This window comes from Phodopus roborovskii, unplaced genomic scaffold, assembly GCF_943737965.1.
Source record: "Phodopus roborovskii unplaced genomic scaffold, PHOROB, whole genome shotgun sequence".
NCBI lineage: Eukaryota > Metazoa > Chordata > Mammalia > Rodentia > Cricetidae > Phodopus > Phodopus roborovskii.
In genome coordinates, this window is record NW_026125397.1 from 23,502,713 (window position 1) to 23,527,906 (window position 25,194).

The 25,194-nt window shown below is 45.5% G+C and overlaps 1 protein-coding gene across 1 annotated transcript in view; it reads left to right on the forward strand.

The window, feature by feature from the left end:
- The first annotated feature begins 8,387 nt into the window (after positions 1-8,387).
- The window catches only part of Slc22a16 (solute carrier family 22 member 16), a 32,000-nt gene continuing 15,193 nt past the window's right edge, over positions 8,388-25,194 (forward strand). Inside the window, exons 1-4 of the mRNA XM_051175631.1 lie at positions 8,388-8,444; positions 11,684-12,163; positions 17,350-17,467; positions 23,918-24,449. Coding sequence (XP_051031588.1) covers positions 8,392-8,444; positions 11,684-12,163; positions 17,350-17,467; positions 23,918-24,449 — 1,183 coding nt within the window. The 5' untranslated portion in view covers positions 8,388-8,391. The remainder of the gene's footprint in view (positions 8,445-11,683; positions 12,164-17,349; positions 17,468-23,917; positions 24,450-25,194) is intronic.

A 25,194-nucleotide genomic window follows, 5' to 3' on the forward strand; every position in this document is an offset into this window, starting at 1 on the left:
ATGATGGATGTCCTGAAGCAAGTGACATGATGGGACCTAGGGCTAGGCGGTGACAGGACACACCTTTAATCCCAAAACTTGGGCGGCAGAGGCATGGGGATCTCTAAGTTTGAGGCCAGCCTGGTCTACAGAGCTAGTTTCAGGACAGCCAGGGCTACCCAGAGAAAGCCTGACTTGAAAATCAAACAAACAAACAAACAAACAGAAAGATGGGACCTAGGTCACGTGTTGCAGGCCTGGGCATTGGAGTGCTAAGTGGACCTTTTACAGCCCCAGGAAAACAGATCGTGAAGGCATGAATGCAGGCTGTGCAAACTTATCCGCTGGTTGTAAATACGTTCTTGCTGTAATGATAAGGAAAGGCCGGCAGCTGGATTCATGGCTTAGTGATTAAGAGCACTGGCTGCTCTTCCAGAGGACCCAGGTTCGATTCTCAGGGCCCACAACGGCAGCTCACAACCATCTATAACTCCAGTTTCGGGGACTCTCTGATGCACTCTTCTGTTGCAAGATACTTGATTACACTGTGTCAAGAGGTGTCACTGTGATTGGCTTAATAAAAAGCTACGCAGCCAATAGCTAGGCAGGAGGTAAAGGCGGGACGTCCGGGCAGAGAGAGACCGCTAGGGAGATGGGAGCCACCTGCCAGACGCTGTGGAAGCAGCACTTGTAGGAGGAGAGGTAAAAGCTGTGTGACAGCATGTAGATTAATAGAAGTGGATTAATTTCACTTATAAAAGCTAATTAAAAACAAGCCTAAGCTAAGGCCAAGTGTTAATAATTAATAGTAAGTCTCTATGTTACGATTTGGGGACTGGCGATCCAAAAAAGCCTGCTACACTCTGCTGGCTTCATAGGGCACAAGGCACTCATGTAGTACACGCATATGTATGTATGTATGTATGTATGCATGTATGTATGTATGTATGCATGCAAAATACCCATCTATACAAAATTTTAAAAATTAAAGGTCAGTGGAGTTGGATAGCGAGGCAACCACAAAATCACCTTCACCCTACCCACATGGCAGCACACATTACAAAACGGGGTCATATTCTTTTCTGGACCATACACTGTCACATACTGTGAATGTTATTTCATGTTGAGACACAGCTACACTGTGGCTTCTACTTGTAAATTATGTATTATTCATCACAAAGTAAAAAATTCCCATTGCTAAAGCATCTCAGAAAACCGTTCATATCTTCATACCAACATGTCCCTTTCAATACTCCATTGTGTTTCACTATATAGAAACACCCATAATTTATTTAACTAGTTCCTTGTTAACATTTATCCCCAGCTGCTTATTTTTTGTTTTTGTAGTAATAGTTGTTGAAAATTTTGCATCCAGACGTTAATGTATTTGTATGATTATTTCCTCATTTATGTTTTTTTTTTTTTAGTACCTGATGATTATAATGGTAATGTGTGTCTATTATAAAACTTTTTTTTTTTTTTGGAATGAGTGAACTCATTTTTGTCTGAGGCAATTAAAACCTATTCATGCCTAACTAAGAAGACTGGTAGAAAAAAGAATTAAAACGAAAAAAAGAAAGGAAAGAGGTGTGCTGGAGAGATGACTCCGTGTTAAGAGCACTGTCTGCTCTTCCAGAGGACCCGGGTTGATTGTCCACTTTCTCACGACAGCCCCAACTGTCTGGAACTCCAGGGGATCCAGTGCCTGCTTCTGACTTCCACAGGCATCGAGCATGAGATTGATGCACAAAGGTACATGTGGGCAAAAGCACTGGTACCCATAAAAATAAAACTTAAAAGAAGAGGGAAATTTTTATGTAAAATGCAGATGACTTCTGTGCTACTAAACTAGCATGGAAGAGGAACCTACACGATTTTATATGAGTCTGAAATAATATTGAACATTATAAGCAATAATGGCTACACTGGCAATCATAGACCAAAGCTCAGCTATGAATATCAGCCCAAAAGCCCCACATAAAATATAATTAACCAGACTTTAGCAGCTCATTAACAGGGTCTAGCATTAACAGTTAGGGATTATTGTGGGGTTGCAAGGATTTCCCACAGTCAGGTGATCTATTATTATGAGGAGAAAATTATCACCTTTTCCACAGGAACTAAGAAGACATTTGATAAAAGCTGATATTCATTCTTGGTGGAGGATGGCATCAACCAGCGACAGATGAACACTTTCATTTATGAGTTTATGCATTTATTCCAGCCAAAGTCTAGCAATGGTCATAATGGAGAAATAACATATGCTTCCATTGAAGATAGAAACAAGGAAAATATGTCAATTAGTGCCCCTCAACAGTAGGCTGTATGTGCTACCAAATTCAGTTAGACAAAGGAAATTTGACATTAAAAAGAGGTAATATGATTATTACTTGCAGATGTTACATCTAAAAATTTAAAAGTCATCTGAAAAATCATGTTAACCAATATAGGAAGCAATTTTCTTTGATGAAAAATAAATATGGAGACATAAATATTCTTTTAAATAATTAGAAGATATGTTGGAGGAACTTAGACAAAGTTTAATTTAGAAGAAATTTGGATGTTCTAGAATATTTTTTAAACATTCATGGGATCTGTGAGAGGAAACATTGATGTTCTGTGTGTAGTCTGAGGGTAATGAGGGTAGTAGACCACCATGCCTAGAGACACTGTCTCTTCCACACCCAACCAGGAAACCCAGAGCTACAGCACTGGGCAGCTTTAGCCAGTTGACTAGAAGATTCAACATGACATTCATGTCAACTTTAGTTTAATGTAATCTTAGTGAAGACAAGACCTTCTTTGAGACTAAGTAAGGTGCCTCTCACGTTAACATGAACAAGAAATGGGAAGGCAGAGCCAGGAAAATCCTGAAGAAACGTAGTGGGAACCAGCCCAGATATTAAAATTGTAATAGGGCTGGTAAGATGGCTAAGTAGGTAATAGCGCTTGCCGCCAAACCTGGTGAACCGAGTTTATTCCTGGGACCAATATGATGGAAGGAGAGAACAGACTCATGCAAGTCACCCACTGACTCCCACATACATGCTGCAGCATGTGGGACCCCCACTCCAATGAAGACTACAAACCTGTTATAAAGCCATGATGACTTACATGTATAGCATTGGTTTTAGGAAGCAGCTCAGTAGAGTATACAATTCTCATCCGTAAGACAATCTATTTGCTGTTGTTCTGGTGTGTGATAAAGGTGCACTTCAAATCAAAGAAATCAACTTTTCAGTTAATGGTGCTAGGACAATATGAGTGAGTTTCTGGAATTAAGTTGGATGCATACCTAATACCTTCTACCAAAATAAGTTTCTGATGGACCAAAGCCTTAAATATACAAAATAAAGAGAAATAAAAGAAGGCACAGAGGTCTTGTGTTGGAACAGAGGAGGGATGCTAAGCATAACGGGAAACCTAGAAGACTTAAAACCAACCTTTGAGAAAATGAAGTAAAAAGTTCATTATGACAAGATCAGCGTAAGCAATTCCATTCACAAACTGAGAGAAAGTATATCACTCTCACTCACAGAGGTTTGATTCTCTTTCCCAAAGGAACTTCTTTGAAATAATAACAGAGGCGAGGGTGTAGCTCAGTGGAATACTTGCCTAGAATTCAAGAGGTCCAGAATTTGACTCACAGCACTGCAAAAACAGTAAGAAAAATGGCAACCAAAACGAAAAGGTGTGATCCGAAGGGGTAAAACACAAAAGGCTCTTGAACACATAAGACGATGCTCGATTTCACACACAGGAAATACTAAAGAAAACTACGAAGAAGGGACGTTTCCTATGTCAGTTTGGCAGATCTCATGTTTGCTAACACACGTCACAGGTGAAAGTCAGGAAAATGGAAACATATACTGCACAGAATAGAAACTGGTACATGCACTAGAAAGGGTGATTTGCCAATGTTTATGAACATTACAGATGTGAGGATCTTTTCAGCCAGTAATCCATTTCTAGGAACTCAGCCAACAAACAGCTCTCATGTATGCAAATGGCATTTTTCTTATGACGAAGTCATTCGTCATAGAATTGTTTATAATCATGAAAGTTTGGGAGCAATCTAAATGTTTAGCAGTAGAAGTCTGGATAACAAACTGTGGTGGTTCCTTCGTATAACAGAAAGATACCATGAAATTTTATTTTTTTAAAAGTAGTGTTTAAGTCTATTTTTTCCAGCTAGAGTATGGAGCATTGAATAATCAATCATTTGTATGTAAAAGGAAGGAGATTGTATTTATTTGTTTATGGATCAAATATTTCTTTTAAGATGACTTATTTTCAAACATGTGTCTGTGTGTGGGTATGCACACATGAGTGCAGGTGTCTGCAGAGGCCAGAAGAGGGTGTCAGATCCCCTGAAGCTAGGACTACAGGTGGTTGTGAGCCGCCCAACATGGATGCCAAGCTCGGGTCCTCTGGAAGAGCATCACTCTTAATGACTTTGCCATCTCCACATCCCAGAATCAAATATTTTTGAATGGATGCTCAAGTGTCTTGGGATGCAATGAAAGTTCTGCAGATGAGGGTGGCTTAGATAACAGAAATTTATTGTCTCACTGTCCTAGTTTGGTCTCTGTTGCTGTGATAAAACATTGACCAAAAGCAACTGGGGGAGGAGAGGCTTTACTTCATTTCCCAGCCCCCAGCCCTTCATGGAGGGAAGTCAAGGCCGGAGCTCAGGGCAGGAACTGAAGCAGAAACCTTCGAGGAAGGCTCCTTACTAGCTTGCTCTCCAAGGCTTCAGTCAGCTTGCCTTTTCATAGAACCCAGGACCACCTGCGCAAGAGTGACTATGACTGCAGTGGCCTGGGCCTACCACATCAGTCAAGAATCAAGGAAACGCTCCCCAGAAATGCTCACAGGCCAGTCTGGTGGAGGCAATTCCTCAGTTGAGAGTGGGTCTACTCAGGTGACTCTAGAGCATGCCAAGTTGGCACAAACGGAACAGCACGATTGATCCCTTGTCAACCTGACATAAACACATCACTGTCAAACCATAACCTATCCTTTCTTGTTTGTCCCCTCAAGACACCAGGTTAATATCACAAAAATCCACAGTACAACTTTAAAAGTTGCGCAGTGTGGCAGCATCACGTAAAGGAGACAGGCTCCCGGAGTCAAGACTGAGCCCAGTTCCCCTAACCGAGGGCCATCACTTCCCTTTACTGAACAGCACATTAACCATGGCATGGGAAAGGAATGAGGAACTTTGTCTCAATCAGTATTTTACATGGCTTTTACGAGAGAAGAAGATTTTCTGATCTCACTGACCAAGAACAGCAAGCAGAACCGTAAACAGACACTATCAACGCACAGTCACAGGCTGCTCTCAGGATCCTCTGAGGGCCATTCGCTGCCAAAGCGCTCTTGCTTTCAACAGTGCTCTGAGCTCTCATCGCTGACCTCACACAAGTGCGCTGATAGGAGTCAAGGGCGTGGAGGCCTTGTGAGGGAGTTTAAGAGTAGAGCTGTGAGCTCAGCTCAGTTTGCAAATGTTGATTACAGCAGCAGTCCATGGCAGAGTAAGGTGGACTGCACCGTTCTCCTTAGAGATAACTCCAACTTAAGTAAGCAGCATGCACAGCGCATAGTTCCAAGTGGTCTCAAAGAACATGATTAAGTTGTTTACAACGTTAGGTAAAAGTTCAGTTGGTGAAGGCAGGCTACAAGAACAATTTCCAGAAAAACTGTTCCCCATACTACGGTCTTTAAAAACGCAAATGCTTCAAAAGTTTAAAGTCATTTACAATACCCAAAGTCTCTTAACTATGAGTTCCTGTAAGATAAAAGTCAAGTTAAATGCTTACCCACAAAGACAAGGACCCTGGACACAATTACAATCAGATCAATGCAAACCCGAAGTCTAAGAGTCTAAAACGCTCAGTGCCTGGCATCTGGGGTTCATTTGTGATCATCTGGACCCCGCGGCTCTCCGGCGGTTCCACTTCTCTGGTTTGTGGTCTGTAAAACCCGGAGCTTGTTCGGTGGGCTCGGCCTGGCTTGACTCCGCACCCAGAGCTTGTTCGGTGGGCTTGGTCCAGCCTCAGAGACCCCAGCAATGCGGTGCCGAGCCTCAGTTTCTCTCCATGCGTTTCCAAAGCACCGTCACTGATGGCCTCTTCTGGCTTCTCTTCAGGAAGACACTGACTCTGCCCCACAGTGCCAAGCCTTGACTGCTCTCCATAACCCCGCTGTGCCCTCAAAACCAGTACCACGTGGGAGGCGCTTACACATCATTTGCCAGAGTGATGTGCACCCTTGGTCCCCAGCTGTATGAGAGCTCGTTTCTGCTGGCCCTGAAGAGATACGCCCCTAACCCCAAAAATTTCACCTCATTGAGGACAGTCTCCTGTTAATCAGAATATCTTCAGTTCCAGCTGACCAGCATCCACAGTTCCAGTAAAGGAGAGGTCTTCCTTCCAGATTCTTAATTCAAACACATCACAAACATGGCGCTGATAAGAGTCTTCGATTCCCTCTGAAACTCCCAGGCCTCCATTGTCATCCATGCTTTGAGCATTGTCCTCCAGCAGTGTGGCTGGAGGATTCTCCTCCCGCCTGCCAGTTTCCAAATAACCACTCTGAGGCTTCCTATCAGTTACAATTGTTTGGCCAGTGGCCCAGGCACATTACTGACTAGCTCTCTCAATTAAATCAGCCCATTTCTGTTACCTTTTATCACGAGGCTCATGGCTTGGTACCTCACATGGCACGTTCCCAGCAGCTACACGGCCTCTCTTAGCTTTGAGAAGGGTTTGGACCTGGAGGCCACTGGGTACAGGACATCAGGGTATTTTCCTGCCCAGGGTTCAGATTACTCAATTTAGTGACTCCTTATACACACACACACACACACACACACACGCACGCACGCACGCACGCACACACACACACACACGCACGCACGCGCGCGCGCGCGCACACACACACACACACACACACTCTGAAAGCAGAGGCACAGGAAAGACTCTTAGTCTCCTCTTAGACCCCTCCACATCCCTTCCCGTCCCCGCTTAACCCTGTCTGTGCTCCCTGTTGGTGCTAACCTGTCTTTGCATACTGCTAATGGGCTCTTCCTTAGGAAGTCAGACCCTTGCTGACTTTGAGCTAGGCTTGTGCTTTCTTCCACCCGATCGTAAAAACTGCTATTCTAAGGAAGTTGCCTAAGTTTCCTGTTATTTCTTATACATAGATTTGTGCCCATTTGTTCATCTGACGAGCATTTATTGAACACCTACTACATGTCAGGGTGGCTTACAGCTTATGGAAGTGAGATCTGGCTCTACGTGTTTTATCTATCATGTGTGTAATCAGGTTGGGGGAAAAAATAAGAAAGAGTAGCCCGAAAAGAGGCTAGAAGGTAACGATGACCGGTGTTGTAGGAGCAGAGGCAACATCTCAACAGTGGAGTGGTTTCGAAGAGCCAAAAAGTTTCAGGTGAAGGACTAGTGAGTGTAAAAGTTCAGTTTTGGGCGAGGGCTGCGTGTGAGGGTGCGTGAGGACGGCCGCGTGGCCAGAACGAGGTAGTGATGGATGAGACGCAGAAGTGTGGGGGAGGGGTCAGGAAGGGGGAGGGGAGGGAAGGGGAGGGGGAGGGAGACCTGGTTGAGACGGTATCATCCGGTATCACCTGGGTGTGACAAGACCATTGCACCCAACGACTCACATTGGCTGTGAGTCCCTGTACAAGCCAGTTACCATTGCAGCACGGAGGGATGGAGTTCTTCTGATCGTTTTCTTTTCAAATTATGTGTGTGTGTCTGTATCTGAGTGTGTGCTCCTAAGCGCCGGTGCGGGTGGAGGCCAGAAGAGGGCGCTCTGGTGCTGAAGTTACTGGGTTGCCCGCTGCTGCCAGCAGTGGGTGCTCTGAGCCTGCGCAGTAACTGCTGGGCAGCCTCTAAAACTCTCCTTCAAAGGCTGAGCGACAAGAATGTGGAGTGTGAAAGCCCAGGGCATTAAGAACCAAGTTGGCCTGTGGTCCTAACCCTGAGGGCGGGTGTTGCAGGGTGAGGGCAGACAGAGGCAGGGGCTCCTGAGTTTGACGAGGTCAGCTTGGTGGCGCCAAGAAGTAAAGGTACACGTAAAACCCACTATGCGGGGAGTCTCCAGCGGGAAAGTTTAGGAAGCAAGGGTGTGTCCTGCTAAGGATGGGGAGCCAGGCGCTCTGCATTCCCGAAACTTCCTAGAAGTGCTGACACTTCCTGGATCACGGCGCGGGGGCAGCGTGCAGGTGCGGGACCCCGCCCAGCAGAGGTTGAGGGCGCGTGCGATGGAGCAGCAGGAAGACGCATGGGCTGCTGGGAAGGAGGCCACCCCGGCAGGGGCACCCGGGGGACGGCGGGCAGGGCGGGTGTGGCGCTGCGCTCAGCCCAGGGCGTTTGGATCCGCGACAGGGACATGGAGTCCCGCAGTGTGGAACTGATTTTTGACCACGTGGGACACTTTGGCAAGTAGGGACGCAGAGATGGACATGGGGCCAGAGTGGGGCGGCACGCGTTGGGGCACAGGGACATCTGTTTCTGTCGGTTGGGATGGAGTTCCACAGCTTCTCCAAGCCCTTTTGGCCCCGCGCTTGCAGAGGCCTGGCCAAAGCCCAAGGCCTGGCGTGTCCTCTTGGCTTCCGGCCCTGGGAGGCGCTGCAGCCCGCTGGGACTTGGTGTGTGCAGGCAATAGGCACCCCGTGGAGAAGTTGGGGCTTTGGGAAAAGGCATGGTCGCAGGTGTAGAGAAACTGCCAGCCCTCCCAGCGTCCAGGATAACTGCCTGTTTCCACCCCAGTGGGAACTCCCTGGGCCCGGCTGGTTCTCTGGGCTGGCTGTCACACAGATAACTAACATGGGCCAGGTACTCAGTGTAGGGAGCTCACACACAGGTCCTAATTTGACATTCACTGTTGGAATCTTTGAATGAATGACCGGGAAATGGAGGCCGTCGGGTTAAACACCAGCAGCAGAGTAATGTAGAAAGGATCAGCTCTCATAGATGAGCTAGAATGGGCCTAAATGTTCCATTTAGCTTCAGATGTTTATGAATAACTATAGAAATATTTATTACGGTCAGAAATGGCACACATATGTAGTTTCAGTTTGTGGGGGGGGGGGGCAGAAAAGAAACTGACAGAAAGTTCCAGGCCAGCAGCCTGGGTTACGGAGGAAGACACTGTTTTAAAAAGGAACAACACAAAGAAACGGTTATTGCGAGGTTTCTGTAGACTCTGGTCCTCACAGTAGCTCTCCAAGGTAATAGTGCTTTATTTTCTCCTTGTACTTAGGAGCTGACTAAAGTAACCGTGTAGTAGTCTGTGTTTGGTTAACGCATCGCCAGGTGCATGGCTCTTGCCTATAACCCCAGGGAGACTGATGCAGGAGACTGCTTGCTGAGTGTGGAGGCCAGCCTGGCCTCCACAGTGAGTTCGAGGCCAGCCTGGATTACAGAGGGGAGAATCTGTTCCACATGAAATCTGCATTGCCGGATTACTCGGGGACCATGCGTGGGCAATGCTTCTGTCCTCCCCAGCATCTGTTCCCATTGCACACACACACACCCCTTCACAGACCAGGGGGGCTGCCATGCATCCCCCGGAGCTGAGTGACTAGTGTCCTGCGCTGCCTGACGTGGGTTGTGGAATGAGAATTCCGGTCCTTTCATATGGCAGGAAGTGCTCTTACCTGCTGAGCCATCTCTCCAGCTCCTCCATCTTACTTCTTTGCCCCGACCCGCGAGGCAGTCAGTGAGGAACACCTAGGGAAGAATGCAGGACAAGGGATATGGAGAACGGCAGCAGGACAGACTTCTCATCAAGCTGACAAATTTTATTTTCTCAGGGAAGGCATGTATAGGGCCGTAGGCAGGGTGTGAGCAGGGTTTGCACGAAGGCAAGATGAAAGGGTCAGTAGTAGGAATGCCTTGAGCTATTCTTTAACTGGCTGTAAAGCTACAGCAGGAGGAATATCCTGAGCCATTCTTTAACTGTCTGTAAAACTGCAGCAGGAGGAATACCCTGAGCTGTTCTTTAACTGGCTGTTAAACTACAAGCCTGTGTCTAGGATGCTCTGCTGAACCTTCTGCTTGCTTACCTCTTATGAGGCAGTGATTTTCTATCTCAGAGGCCTGAGGTAGCGAGGATGGTGATGGTCCCCAACACTTCTTAAGACAGGGTCTCCCACAGGGTGGGGAGCTCACTTAGAGGCTGCACAAGGCTGCAAAGACTCAGGGTTCTTGCCAATTACCCACCAACACTGGTGTTATACGCACCTGCTGCCTCGCCTGGCTTTCCGTGCCTGCTGGGAATCTGAGCTCAGCCCCTTATGCTTGCGTGGCAGGCACTTTACCAATGGAGCCATCTCCTTCTCTGTAAATGCATGTTTAACGGTTACACGAAATCATAGCACTGTACATATTTCTAGGGTAACATACCCTTACTATTTACAGATAGAAGAGGAGGATGTGGGTGGATGCTTAGTTTCCTACAGCAAACTAGTGAACACACTATGTGGCAAGTCCTGATTTCCTCTTGTGTCTCGGTGGGTATTGCCAGGGAAAGGAAGCCCTACATAAATCACCTTTGAGACAAACATGGAGTCTGAGTTCTCAGGTAGAGCCCTTCCATACGATAAGACTGGTTGGGTACAAGCCCAAAGGCCTCAGATAAACAACTTCTCTAGTCTGTTCTTCTATTGCCATGATAAAATACTGATCAAAACCAGCCTGGGGAGGAACAGCTTCATTTGACTTAAATATCTTGCTTGGGTTAGTCCACGGAGGGAAGCCAAGAACTCAGGGCAGGAACCTGGAGGCAGGAGCTGATGCAGAGGCCATGGAGGATGCTGCTTACTGACTTACTCCCCATGGTTTGTTCAGCCTGCTTTCTTATGGAGCCCAGGACCACCAGCCCAGGGATGGCCCCACCCAGAATGAGCTGGGCCCCTCCCACATCAAGAAAACCCACCACAAACATTCCTGCAGGTGAATCTAATGGGAGCATTTTCTTCACTGAGAGTGCCTTTTCCAAATGACTCTTTGTGACAAGTTGACAAAAACACTCTTGGGCACACTGGGCCTCTCTTTGAACTTCACACCCAGGTTCTGCATCTCCCAGTTTGTCTCTGTGTGTGTGGCCTGTCACTTTAACCTCTCTCTGCTGAGAAACTGTCCGGCTCTGAATGTTGTTCAGTTACAGGCAGGACCGTTGATGTTGACGTCTGGGCCACAGCAAGAGCAGGTTTATTACCTTCAAGGGCTAATGGTGATGCCCGGTGCTCTAGTGGTGTGTTGAAAAGTAGAGACACGCTCACGTTTGCCTAAGAAAAATTAGTACATAGGAAGTTTTCTGACATAAAATCTTTTCCATGCCTCATTTGCCAAGCAGAGGTTGTTTGGTCAATAGACTTGAACAATATCGTACAAACTTGTATGTTGGAATGACTTGATGAGATGACGGCGAAACTAAAGTTTAGTGCATGTACTTGAAATATATATGTGTGTGTGTGTATACACACACACACACACACACACATTTCCACACACACGTAAGAAAGGGAGACGCACCTATAATTATTTTTGTATTTACCCATCTACGTATGTGTCAGGGTCTCAAGGTTAACCAGATGGAAGAACCCTTGCATACTTAGTTGCGTCGTTTTCCCACCCACAGGCCAGATAGAAGACCCAACCTTCTCGTGTCTTCACAGGTTCCAGATAGCCCTGTATCTTACCTGTGCCTACCAGAGCATCTCCTGTGGCATCCACTACCTGTCCTCCGTACTCATGTCTGTTGTTCCCGAGCATGCCTGCAAGCCCCCAGGCAGAGTGCGGAAGGCAACCTTCCACAACTTGTCTGCCTGGAAGTTGGAGGACATACTGGCCCTGCAGTCCTCAGACCAGAAAGACCACATTACGGTGCAGCTGCAGGACGGAGAGGTCTGGGAGCTCACAAGATGTAGCAGGACCTGGAGGGGGAACACGTCGGATTTGGGCTACAGGTACAGTGGCCAAAAGTTCAACAGCCCTTGCTCCGATGGTTATGCTTATGACCAGAGCAAGTGGAGAAGCTCCATGGTTAGAAGACTGAACCTGGTCTGTGACCAGAAATGGTACGCAAAAGTGATCCAGCCCTTTTTTATGTTTGGCATGCTGCTTGGAGCGGTTGTTTTTGGCTACCTTTCTGACAGGTAAAAAAAATGGAACATTTAGCACTGTTACATGGTGTAGGATTCAGTTTGCTCTCTGGGTCTCGTGATCGGGCAGAGAGTCATGTGCAAAGCTCCAGTCATTTTCATAACTTCCTATGCAAAGTGTACGCTCTTGCTGCTTCATCTCTGTGGTACGCAGAGTAACGAGCTGGTAAGATGACTGACTGAGCAGCCTGCCTGGACATTGGGGATGTTTCTGCTGCCTGTCAGCTGCATTGCTGGGGACATTAACACTCACCTGCTTCAGAATCCTAGTTTATAAGCTGAGTTCCCCTAAAAATCTTTCACCCTGAAGCTTTCTTCCTTCCTTCCTTCCTTCCTTCCTTCCTTCCTTCCTTCCTTCCTTTCTCTCTCTCTCTCTCTCTCTCTCTCTCTCTCTCTCTCTCTTTCTCTCTCTCCCTTTATTTCTTCCTTGTTTTCTTCCTTTTTTTTTTTTTTTGAGACAGGGTTTCTCTCTGTATTGCTTTGGAGCCTCTCCTGGAACTAGCTCTGTACACCTTGCTGGCCTAGAACTCAGAGATCCACCTGCCTCTGCCTCCTGAGTGCTGGGATGAAAGGCGTGTGCCACCAACACCGGTAATTTTTTTTTTTTTTGTTCAAAGCTTTCTTAAAAAGAGAAATACAGAAGAAACCGCTCCATACATATAGCCACTTGATGGATAATGGTTATTTCTTTGTTTATTTTTTCCTTTAAATAGACTTGATTTTAATGAGAGGTAGCCTGGCCTTAGGCCATAATACCTGTAAATGTGAAAACCTCATTAGCTGGTTTGTTGTAGTCTCTTTGTGTTGCTGTAGCAAGAATGCCACATATTGGTAATTTATAACCAATTTATAACCAATAATTTATTTTCTCAGTCTTGGGGACTGGAGCATCTGAGATAAAGAAGCCAGAATGGCTGATGCTGATGAGGGGCTGCTCTCTGCTTCCAACATGGTGTCTTATTGCTGCTGCCTCCAGAGAGGAATGCTTTACCCTCACACAGGAGGAGGGACGGGAGGGCTACAGAGCTGTCCTTTTTTATAGGGGTCTAATTCCATTCAGGAGGAAGGAGTCCCCAAGACGTGACCATATTGGGGCATTTTGGGGGTTGCATTTCAACATTAATTTTGGAGGGTATGCCATCATGCAAATCACAGAGCAGCCATATTTTTAAGCATTCACACTAAAGTAGAACACTGAAATAAGGCAACCTTCGTCTCAGAGGCACAGACCATTCTTTGAAGAGTCTCCGCTAAAACAGAGGTGAATGTGTTCGGCCTTCTCTGCTGTAAAATTCACAAGCATGTCCTGAGTACTGGGGACCTAAAGATAGCAGCTTAGATCAGAAACCCTCACCTCTAGGGGATAGCAGCCTAAGACAGCTGTGAAATACATCTGGAGAGAAATGACAGCGCTCTGTTGTGGCCAGGGCCATTCCTATTGTTGTGAAAGCTCGTAGGTGCTGAGTGTGGCTGTTTTCATCTGGCAGATTGGGGCACAAATTATCGTCGAAGCGTTTTCCATTGAAATGCACTCATTGCTCGAGGCAGATGCAATCTGTGCACGGGGTAAATGTGCTGGAATACCTGTGCTCCGCATAACGGATGCTTAAACACCTGCACCAGAGAATGAAAGATGTGAACTCACAGCAAACTGCGCTCTTGCCTTTGTGCCTGGTGCATTCAGGGAAGGTTTGAATGGCGGAAGAGAAGGATGGGTAAAGAATGGGTAGAGGTACAGAAGATGGGTCAGCGCTGGTTGCTTTCTAGAGACGTGGCTGGTGAAGTGGTTTGAGGTGAGAAAGACCAGTTGGAATCAATGATGTAAACACTGGGGAAAAACAGGGAAAGTGGACAGGGAAAGGCGCAGGCATATCTGGGAGGCATTTTGAAACTGAAGATGATATAATGATGAATACGCAGGGAACAGGGGAGGCTGGTGTGTGTGCATGTGCGCGCATGTGGGCGCGTGTGCGCGCGTGTGTATGTGTGCGTGTGTGTGTGTGTGTGTGTGTGCGTGTGTGTGCGCGCGCGCGTGTGTGAAGGTTTAAAAGCCTGGATGGTGTGTGTCTGGATACTCGCAATGGCTTGCACTATGTCTGGATTCTGGAAAAGACAGGGATGGGATACTCAGAGTTAATATCCCCTGTAATCATGACGAAAGACTGTAGCCCCTCCTACAGGGCAGGAGAGTGGGGAGGGGCAGCCAGCGCTGGAAGACACAAGGCAAGCAATAAGCAGGTGCTGTCCATCTTCCATCTGTTGCGTCTATGACGAGGTAAATGCAAGATGGCTGAAGACACCGTGGGTTCAAGAGAAGGTTATCATTTAGGTGATGAGATTCAAACTGTAAGGAAGGAGCCAGAAGAGAAGGAGAAAAAGAACCAGGTAGGTTGGGTCTTAGGGGAGGTGGGAAGGTGCTGGCTGTGCAGGCAAGCAGGCAGGAAAGGAAGCTGAGGGTCGTCCTGTGGTCATTCAGAGGCTGTAGGACTGTTCTCCTACAGAGAGAGACGAGGTCAGCGAGGAGATGAGAGTGTGGAGCTAGCCACAAGTTAACCATAGAGTTCAGGCAGTGGTGGCACGCGCTTGGATCCCAGCACCAGGGGGAGGAAACAGGAAGTGATGTGATCGGTTGGAGAACAGGAAGTGATGTGATTGGTTGGAGAAAGGAATATAAGGTGGGCAGAGACAGGCGCTGGACTCTTTCTGGTCTGAGATTTCGTAGAAGTGAGAACTCCAGTGGCTGCTGCTCTGCTTCTCTGACCCCTCAGCTTTACTCTCTAATAGCTGACTCTGGGAGTTCTTATTGTTAAGACCAATTAGACTTGTGCAACATCTAGCGCCAAAATCAAGGGACTATTTTATTACTACGAATCTCATGAGCTTTTGGTTTTATTTTGACTCCTTAAAGCTTTTATTAAGGTATAAATATTATCTCAAAATTTATAAGATTAATATATGTATGTATGTATTTTACACTTTTTGACATGATATTAATGGTCATATATGTTAAAAGTACTTTCCGGCCAGCCTGGTCCCTCAGCCGCATCAGCCCCAAATAACACACAGAAACACTGTATTAGATATAAAACTGTTGGCCTGTTACTAGCGGTTTTTTTTTTAATTGTCCCTACACATATAGAGCACTAACTGATTCTAGAAAAGGGCTTCATCTAGCTTCCTGTACATGATTTCGGGCTTGAATCTCTGTTGGTTAACTAGGAATTAAGTTTTTGTACTCTGGATGTACATAACAGAGTATGGTCCTTTAACCTTTTTTTTTGAGATCTGCTGCATATGACATTTAAAACGTTTTAAGTTTTCTGCCTAACATCAACCTTTGAAGTCTCCAAAAGGAGGATGGGGCCCCACAACGATGATTCCAATGGGACTGTGACAACACCACTAAGCTGGAAAACATCACCTAAAGATAGGCTTTGGACTAAAAACTGCTCAGGACCATTTTGAGGTGGCTAGCTGAGATGATCCAGCCTCATAGACTACTCTAGCCAGGACTTGAGACAAGCTCTGCACTTTCCAATTACACGGAGACTGGACAACAAATAATTCAATTATCTCTTCCAGGACTTGACAATTAACCCAAAAATTTCTTTTCAGGATCCCCTAAAGATGCAGGAAGTAATTTTAAGATCACAGTGCCCACATTCCCAATAGGTGGGATAGGTGATTTTTGTTATTCAATGAATTATGGATATTTGTCATTGATTAGGATGGTTGGTTACAAGTTGTTATTGATAATGGTTGAAAAAAATCTGAACAAAGGAGATTAGATTCAGAGTTCTTGTTTTGAAAAAAAAAAGAAAAAGGGGTTACAAATATGATAGGATAAGGGTAGATTATTGAATCTACTTTTAAACCAAAACAAGCAACTAATAGTATTAAATATTTCATATTGATATAGATCTTTGTATATTGATACAATGTTGAGATTGTTTTATAGAACATACTGTACATACATTTCTACTCTTGTTCAAGGTATTGTACCTATAAGTTCATTTAACAATGTAATGCAAGTTTCTAGCCCTTGGAAGGTATCATTGCCAACCAATTAGGATATAAAGAAATGCAAGTTAGTCATTACAATCAAACTTGTAGTCATATTAGATATGTTTTCAAGGTCAAACCGATATATTTTAGATAGGAAGGTCATCTTCAAACACTTAGGAGATCTGCAGAATATGGCATTTAAGATATCTTAATAACATACGGAGTTTTGTTTGTTTATTTGTTTTTATGACAATGAGACAAGTCTTCTCCTGGCAGCACCAATCTACATTAAAGAAGATGATGCACATTGAAGAAACCCCACAGGAAGTTTACTTCCTTTGTGGCAAAAGTTAGTCACTGGGCGAGAAAGTACCCTTGCCTCAACCGCTGACAGTATGCTGTCCAAATTGGACAAGCAGGACATAAAAGAAAGTGGCTGCCAAACTTTGCCAAGACAAGGTAGGCCAGCCCTTCTGTATACCCCACTTCACAGAAAAAAGTCTGTCAGATATGCTAGGCCTGTAGGCTAAATGTGGATGGGTGGCTGTCCAGGCAGCCAGCTGTTTCTATCATTTCTCACATTTTTGGAAGTTACTTACTTGGACTTCCTGGTTACTCAGGTAATATTATTTCCTTCGTGGGTCTTGTATGGAGTTGAAGACTTTAAGTTATAGTTTTCCTTGTTACCAGATTCAGAAAAAAAAAATCATTAAAGAGGTGTAAAGTGTTTAGGGTTGAAAGACATTAAAAGATAGCTTTGGCAATGCAAGTTAGAATAGAAAGTGAATTAGGTGCAACCTTTTGGACTCATCAAGATAGGACAGATATGGAGTATATCCTCTGAATTTGTCAAATGCAAATGGATTAGATGTTGTTGATGCATTTTTTTGCCTGCATATATTATATATAGTTACTGTACTTGTTGTATGTACTTTTTCCAATATTAACTGTAACATTTTTTATTTCAGACCAAGGGGGGAAATGTGGTGATATTTTGTTTGTGCTCCATCCTAAGGGCAAGGCCCAGAGGTTCTGTGTACACGTTAGCGGCCTAGCTGGAGGCCTCCCCACTGGAATCAAATGCATAATGTCGGCAGTGTTCACCTTTCCTGAACAGGACAGGCTGCTTAAACGGCGCAGCCACACTGGCGCCCCACTGTGTTCTTATTTTTCAGGTTTGGAAGGCGAGTGGCTCTGTGGTGTACAAGTATCGGTGTGTTTTTTTTTGGCATAGCGTCAATCTTTATATTTGATTATTTAAGCTTCATGGTGATACGCTTTTTCCTTGCCATGGTGAGTTGTGCTTATCAAATAGTAAATTTAACCCCTTTAGGTTTAATTGTCTGTTAAGAATCTACTGAAAGAGACCGTGGGATGACTGATGTTTGTGCACTGCAGAAGACTTTCTGTGAATATTAATACCTTCTGTTTACACTGGCTCTCGTTGCAATGAAAAACTGCTGCGTATTTAGGAACAAATCTCTTGTCTCGTTCTGTGTGGCATGTGGCCTGTTGTTAAGAAAGCAGTATTGAATTTCTAAGTGATTGTGTTGGCCTAGCACACACCAGATAGGTAAAGGATACTGTAAAAGTCATTCATATAATTACTGCAGAACAAGGAGGGGCAAGCAGCCTGCACAGGCCTTGGGGAGCAGGGAGAGCCTTGGGCGTGTGTGCATTTGACAGCTTTGCCCCCCTGAGCACAGGTCAGCCCCTTTGAGCCACAGTTTATAGTCTGTAAACTTCAGATGATCACCCCGTCTCACTGGGTTGCCAATGGTCTCAGTGGGATGGAGTGTAAGGACCCCCCCAGCGATGGAAGCTGGCACAGGGCAGGTGGCTGCACAGTTCTGTCATCACAAGTGTGTCAGCAAGCGAAGACGCTGTTCCATGCTGGCAAAGACATCTAGACAGGTTCCCTGTGGCAGCTGCACACTTCCTTTAAGATAATTTATTTTAAAACTGTGTGTATGTGATCATGAATGCCCATTTTCCCCCTGAGACAGGGTTTCTCTGTGCAACAGCCCTGGCTGTCCTGGAACTAGCTCCGTAGACCAACCTGGCCTTGAACTCACAGAGCTCCGTCTGTCTCTGCCTCCTGAGTGCAGGGATTAAAGGTGTGCGCCAGCACTGCCTGGCTAAATGCACGGTTTTCCTTTTAATGTCAAATAAATACAATTTGCACATAAAAGTGCACAAATTACAAATATCTTCACTCAGTGAGATAAACTCAGCTAGTATGTGGATCTAGTGAACCTCTGTGGCTAGTGAAGTCATAGACCCTAGAGGAGCATCTACAACCATCACTTACTTTTCTAAAAGCCAGTATAATCCCCAACCGCACTTTAATCCTCAAAAAACGTAAGCAAGCATAGCTCTCACCCCTCAGCAAAGAAGCCTCTCTTGCAGCAGACAGAGAGTGCACAGAAATCCACGCCCGGTCACAGCACAGGCAACTGGCCATGGGGCGCACAGCCCTGGCTGACACACTTACGATGTGACCTCCTCACCTAAGGGTCAGGGAGTGTCACTGGAGAGGGACAGAGAGACTGTCAGAGCTGAGGACCCGAAGGCTGGGGTTGAGACAGGGAGCTGAACCCAGGAAACCCTGACAGCAGGGTCCCTTAGACAAGTCCCCACAGCGACAACAGCAGCCGGTACTCCACAAGGCCCCATCCCTGGATGAATACTAAGAGAGGGGTCAGTGCCCTTTAAGGTTAAGCCCCCTCCCCCACCCAGGGGTTATCAAATCCAAAGTGGCCAACCCTAAGCACATGCGGATGCCAGCAATGCCAAATTAACTCAGCAGATTGTGCTTGTGTGAGTGTGTGCGCACGTGAGTGTGTGCATGAGTGTGTGTGTGTGTGTGTGTGTGTGTGTGTGTGAGACAATAATAACTGAAGAAAAGGTCATGAATTTGAGAGGGGACATGGGAGGGGAATAAATATAGTACTTATATATGAAATTCTAAAAAAAAATAAATAGACATCTGACCTGGACAAGGAGGAGCTAACGGGCCCCCAGACGGATAGCTGGGAATCCAGCATGGGGCTGACTCAGACCCCCTGAACATGGGTCTCAGCTAGAAGGCCTGGGCAGTCTAAGGGACCTCAGACAGTGGAGCCAGGATGTATTCCTGGTGCACAAAAGGACTTTGGGAGCCCATTCCCCATGGAGGGATACTCCCTTAACCTAGAGACAGGAGGGAGGGCCTAGTCCCTACTCCAAATGACTTGACAGATTTAGATGAACCCTCCTGGAAGGCCTCACCCTACATGTGGAGTGTGGGGGGGGGGGGAGGATGGGAAGGGAGGGTGGTCAGGGTGCATGTGGAGGGGATCGATATGCAAAATAAAAATAAAATAAAATAGGATTAAGGGAGACTTTTGCGAAAAATCAGTGCTCTTCTGGGATAATTTTGCAATAACTAAATAACTGTTTTAGTTTCATTTTTATTGCTGTGATGAAATGTCCCCTGCTCCAAGCAACTTTAAGGAAGAAAGGATTTATTTAGCTTACAATTTCAGATCAGAGCCCATCTTTTCCGGGAACTCAAAGCAGGAACTTGAAGCAGCTTGTCGCACCCATAGTCAAAAGTATAGAATTAACACGTGTGGACTGGAGAGATGGCTCAGCGGTTAAGAGCACTGTACTCCTCTAGAGGACTTAGGTTCAATTCCCACATGTCAGCTCACAACTGTCTGCAGCTACAGTTCCAGGGGTCTGACACCGTCTTCTGGCCTCCTTGGGCAGTGGTCGTGCATTAGGGATGGCTCACAGACAGGCACAATGCCCACGTACATAAAATGACAGCGACAAGGACAATACCTAGACACCGTAGTCACCTGCTGCTCTTTCACTCAGCCCAGGGCCCAAGCTGGGAGGATGGCGCTGCTCACGTTCAGGCTGGGCCTCTGCACATCAGTGAGCGTAGTGGAGACAGTCCAACAGGCACACCTTCAGGCCAGCCTGGTCTGGGGATCCCCTCACCGAGACTCTTGTCCCAGGGTTGTGTCAGACTGATAACTCAAAGTGTCAGCAAGCGTGTAAGCGTGCTTACGTCATCCCCTCTGCCCCCGGCTGCTATTTTAAGTCCCTGGACTTTGACTGTCCTGTTAAGATGGACTGGAACCTTGAATTGTAAACTAAAACATCCTTTTCTACCCTAAAAAACCCCAAACCCAAACCAAAATAAAATCCCAATAATCCCATTAACTTTAGTACTTTTGCTGTTAAAGTCCAACATGAAACAACCGTAAGAAACAACCGTGACCACTCTTCAACTGATACTTTGCTTTGTATGTATTTTTTTTCCTGCTACAGAGTCTTCTTACTATGCAGCCCTAGCTGGCCTTGAACTCACAGACATCCGCCTTTCTCTACCTCCCCAGTGCTGGGAGGAAAGGCGTGTGACAGCATGGCCATCTAGAACTGACCATTTGATTCAATATTTGTTCATCCCCAAAGCATGGAGATAACTGTTTTTTATAATCTGAGTTTTGCTAAATTAAAGTTAGGCATATTTTAGCTAGAGATGGTAGTGCAGGCTATGTTCTCAGTGCTGGCCAGGAAGTTCACAAGTTGGAGGCTAACCTGGTCTGTGTAGTAATAAATAAAACAATAACAAAATAACATTATTTTCAAAGTAAGAAAATTATCCAACTTCTATTGTGGTAAATTCTGTACAACGTTTGCCATTTACAAGACCAAAACTCTTTGGCCATCAAATGATAAATCCACTCTTCCTCCTCTCCTGGTAAGCAGGACAGTTTATCTTTCTGATGTTGGCTACTAGATACTATCTCAAGTGGTACAGGATAACTTTTTATTCTTTTGTAACTCTCTTATTTCATTTAGTGCGGTTCCCTCTTCCTTCTCCCTCTTTCCTTCCCTCCCTCCCTCTTTCCTTCTCTCCCACCCTCACATGCACCCCTTCCCCCCTCCTCTCCCCCCACTCCACATGTTGGGTGAGGCCATCCAGGAGGGGTCATGTAAATCTGTCAAGTCATTTGGAGTAGGGTCTAGGTCATCTCTCCTGTCTCTAGGTTAAGGGAGTATCCCTCCATGGGGGATGCACACCTAAAGTCCTTTTGTGCACCAGGGATACATCCTGGTTCCACTGTCTGAGGTCCCTTAGACTGCCCAGACCTTCTAACTGAGACCCATGTTCAGAGGGTCTGAGTCAGTCCCATGCTGGATTCCCAGCTATCAGTCTGGGGGCCCGTTAGCTCCTCCTTGTTCAGTTCAGCTGTCTCTATGTGTTTCTGAAGCTTGGTCTTGTCCTCCCTCTCTCCATCTGGATTCTAGTTTGGCTCAGTGTTTAGTTGTGGGTGTTTGCTTCTGTTTCCATCATCTACTAGATGAGGGCTCAATGATGGTGCATAAGTTAGTCATCAATCTCATTATCAGGGAAGGGCATTTATGGTAGCCTTTCCACGGTTGCTCAAATTGTTAGTTGGGGTCAGTCTTGTAGGTCTCTGGACATTTCTTTAGGTTCAATTTTCACTTCAAACCTATAATGACTCCCTCTTTTATGGTCTCTCTTTCTCTCTCTCTCTCTTTTCTCTCTTCTATTCCAACCCTGACTCAATCTTCCTAGTCCCACATGCTCTCCTCTCCTCCCCTTCTCTTTCTCCTAGCTCCCTCTCCCCTCACTTCCCCCCTCCCCACTCCCCATGTGCTCTGGGGGACTTGTCCCTTCCCCCTTCTGTGAGGGACTTTATATGAATCTCTTAGAATCCTCCTTGTATCCTAGTTCATCTGGTTGTGTGAATTATAGGCTGGTGATCCTTTGCTCTATGTCTAAAATCCATACATGAGTGAGTAAATACCATGTTCCTCTTTTTGTGACTGGATGGTTTCTTCAAGTTCCATCCACTTGCCTGTGAATTTCAAGATTCCATTGTTTTCTTCCCGCAGAGTAGTATTCCATTGTGTAGATGTGCCACATCTGACAGAGGACTGATCTCCAAAATACACAAAGAACTCAAGAAACTAGTCAACAAAACACGACCAAACCCTAGTAAAAAATGGGGTACAGAACTGAATAGAGAACTCTCAATAGAGGAAATTAAAAAGGCTGAAAGACACTTAAGAAAGTGCTCCACATCCTTAGCTATCAGGGAAATGCAAATCAAAACAACTTTGAGATACCATCTTACTCCTGCCAGAATGGCTAATGACAGCTTATGCTGGAGAGGATGTGGAGAAAGGGGAACACTCCTTCACTGCTGGTGGGAGTGCAAACTCGTACAGCCATTTTGGAGATCAGTATGGCGGTTCCTCAGGAAAATGGGAATTAGTTTACCACAGGACCCGGCAATCCCCCTCTTAGGCATACACCCAAATGATCCACATCCACGCAACAAAGACATGTGCTCAACTATGATCATAGCAGCACTATTTGTAATATCAAGAACCTGGAAGCAACCTAGATGCCCCTCAACTGAAGAATGGCTACAGAATTTATTTTGTATTTAAGACTTCACAACAGTTCTCTGTATGACCTACAGATGTCTGTATCATCTGAGGATCCACCTCTGGGCTGCTTCTCCATTTTAGCTATTGTGAGTTTGTTGCTGTTGACACAGGTGCAGCTACACTACTTCTGCCCACCGGGCCTTGCTTCCTGTTCCTTTATCGGAGGAGGGTATATACTAAGGAGTGGCATTAGTGGATCTTGTAGCATTTATAATTTCTTGAGGAACTGCCATACTGTTTTCCACTGTGTGCATTTTCCATTTTCCATTCCCACTAACAGTGCACAAGGACCCAACTTTTCTACACCCCAGCGTTATTTTTCTGTTTTTTTTTTCCAGTAGGTATCTTTGAAAATACTTATTTTTATGTGTATGACTGTTTTGTATGTCTGTGTACCACATGTGTGCAATGCCCTCAGAGGCCAGAAGAGAGCATTAGATCTGATCAGATGAGAATTACACATGATTGTGAGCTGCCATGTGGATACTGGGAGTTGAACTCCAGTGCTCTGAAAGAGAAGTCAGCGTTCCTAACCACTGGGCAGTCCCTGCAGTCCCCGGGCCCATCTTAGAGGATGCGAGGGTGTGTCACCACAGATCTGGCATGCCTCTATTTAACAGTGATGTCAACCACCTTATTAAGTGCTTTCGGCCACTTAGGTAACTTTTGTGAAATGCCCACTCAAAAATCATCTGTCCACTTTTGAACTGAATTGGTCTTCTGAGTGTTTTGTTTTGCTGTAGGAATTCTCTGTATAATCCTTTACCAGACACATGACTTGCGTGTATTTTCTCTAATTCTGTAGGCGGTCTTACTACTCTGTTGGTAGTATTGGTAGTGTTGTTTTTTTTTTTTTTAAATACAGAAGTTTTATCTTTGATAAAATCCAGTTTGTTTATTGTTGTTGTTGTTGCCTGTCACAATAAAGTTTTAACCAAGCTTACTTTTCCTCCCACTAGTCCCCATAAAAATCTTGTCCCTATTTTACAATTAGGCTGCCACAATGGCATACAGATACACAGATATGCCCTTTCAGAAGAAACAGAAATAAGTGCGCCTTATACTGGAACTCTTATTAGACAAAGTGGCATCTAGTACTTTTTTACCATAAGTGCTCCCTCAAGTTTGCTGCTGAGATAGGGAGAAAGATAAGAGGACCTGCATGAAGAAGAAAGATTAGTTTTTACCGAAATGAATTTGCAGAGCGCTCGGACCTCTCGGTCACTGTAACTGTACCATAATTACCGTCTCCTTGTCCCTCAGGCCGCAAGTGGCTATTATGTCGTGGCCTTTGTCTACGTGATGGAATTCATCGGCAAGAAGTCTCGCATGTGGGCATCCATGCATCTGCATACCTTCTTTGCTATTGGGGTAATGTTGGTGGCTCTGGTAAGCTATGTGGTGGACAACTGGTGGCTTTATCAGCTCATCCTGTGTGCACTGACTGTGCCTTTCATCCTCTGCTGCTGGATGCTGCCGGAGACCCCCCTCTGGCTGCTCTCAGAAGGGAGATACAAGGAAGCGCAACAGGTCGTGGACACCATGGCTGTGTGGAACAATTCTAGCCCCTGTGACCTGGTAGAACTTTTATCCCTGGACATGAGTCGATCCTGTGACAAAAGCAGGAAGGGCGTCAGGAAGCTCAGCCTAGTGGATCTGTTCCACGAACTGGATGTTGCCAAAAGGACTCTCATCGTTTGGTTGGTTTGGCTCACAGCAAATTTTGGATACTACATATTTAGCATAGAGGCTATTCGGAAGAAAGAACATGAGTACCTATACCTCTTCCTAGTGGGTAAGTGGGGGACACACGGGGGGGCGGGTCCAGCTTTTGCCGAGTTTGGATTATCCTTTAAAGCCAGGAACAACCCTGGTGACCTTATTAGTGTGACATCTGTTAGTTTCGTTTTATCTTAGGATGAGTGTCATATTTGTCTGGAAAAAAAGGATGCGAGTTACACGGGCTTAGTTCCTCCCTACCCCAGCCTCGATGCTTGCTTCCTTCTTTCCTAACCTGTAGTTCTGCCCAGAGATAACTTCTAGAGTGTTTGGCTTGTACATGCTCAGCTCCCTTTCTGTCATCTCTACCTACCCATGCAACGTAAGTGTTCCATGGCTTGGCAGGAATGAGGTCCTTTCACAGTACACTGCTCTGGATAGTCGATTTTCTTTTGATGTTATTATATGCCTTGAGGCCCTTCAAATGCCCTTAATTTATAAATATATATATATATATCTTTATTACATGCAACTATTATTGTTGTCATGTCTATTTAATTTTAGTAAAAGCTAGAATGACTTTGGATAAGGCAGATTGTAACTCCAAGGATAAGCAAAGGTTAGGTAAATGGGTAGGGTGGGAAGACACAGACGATGTTAGAAACTTGTATTTCTCTATCTGATCTGCACTGGTTGCTTCTGTGTGGGCTGCTATATTTTATATTATCCTCAGAAAAGTATTGCTTTTACATTTTTATATGTGGATACCATATTTTCTTATCAAAGTACTCTGATGACGTATCTATTTTTGTTTGCCATTC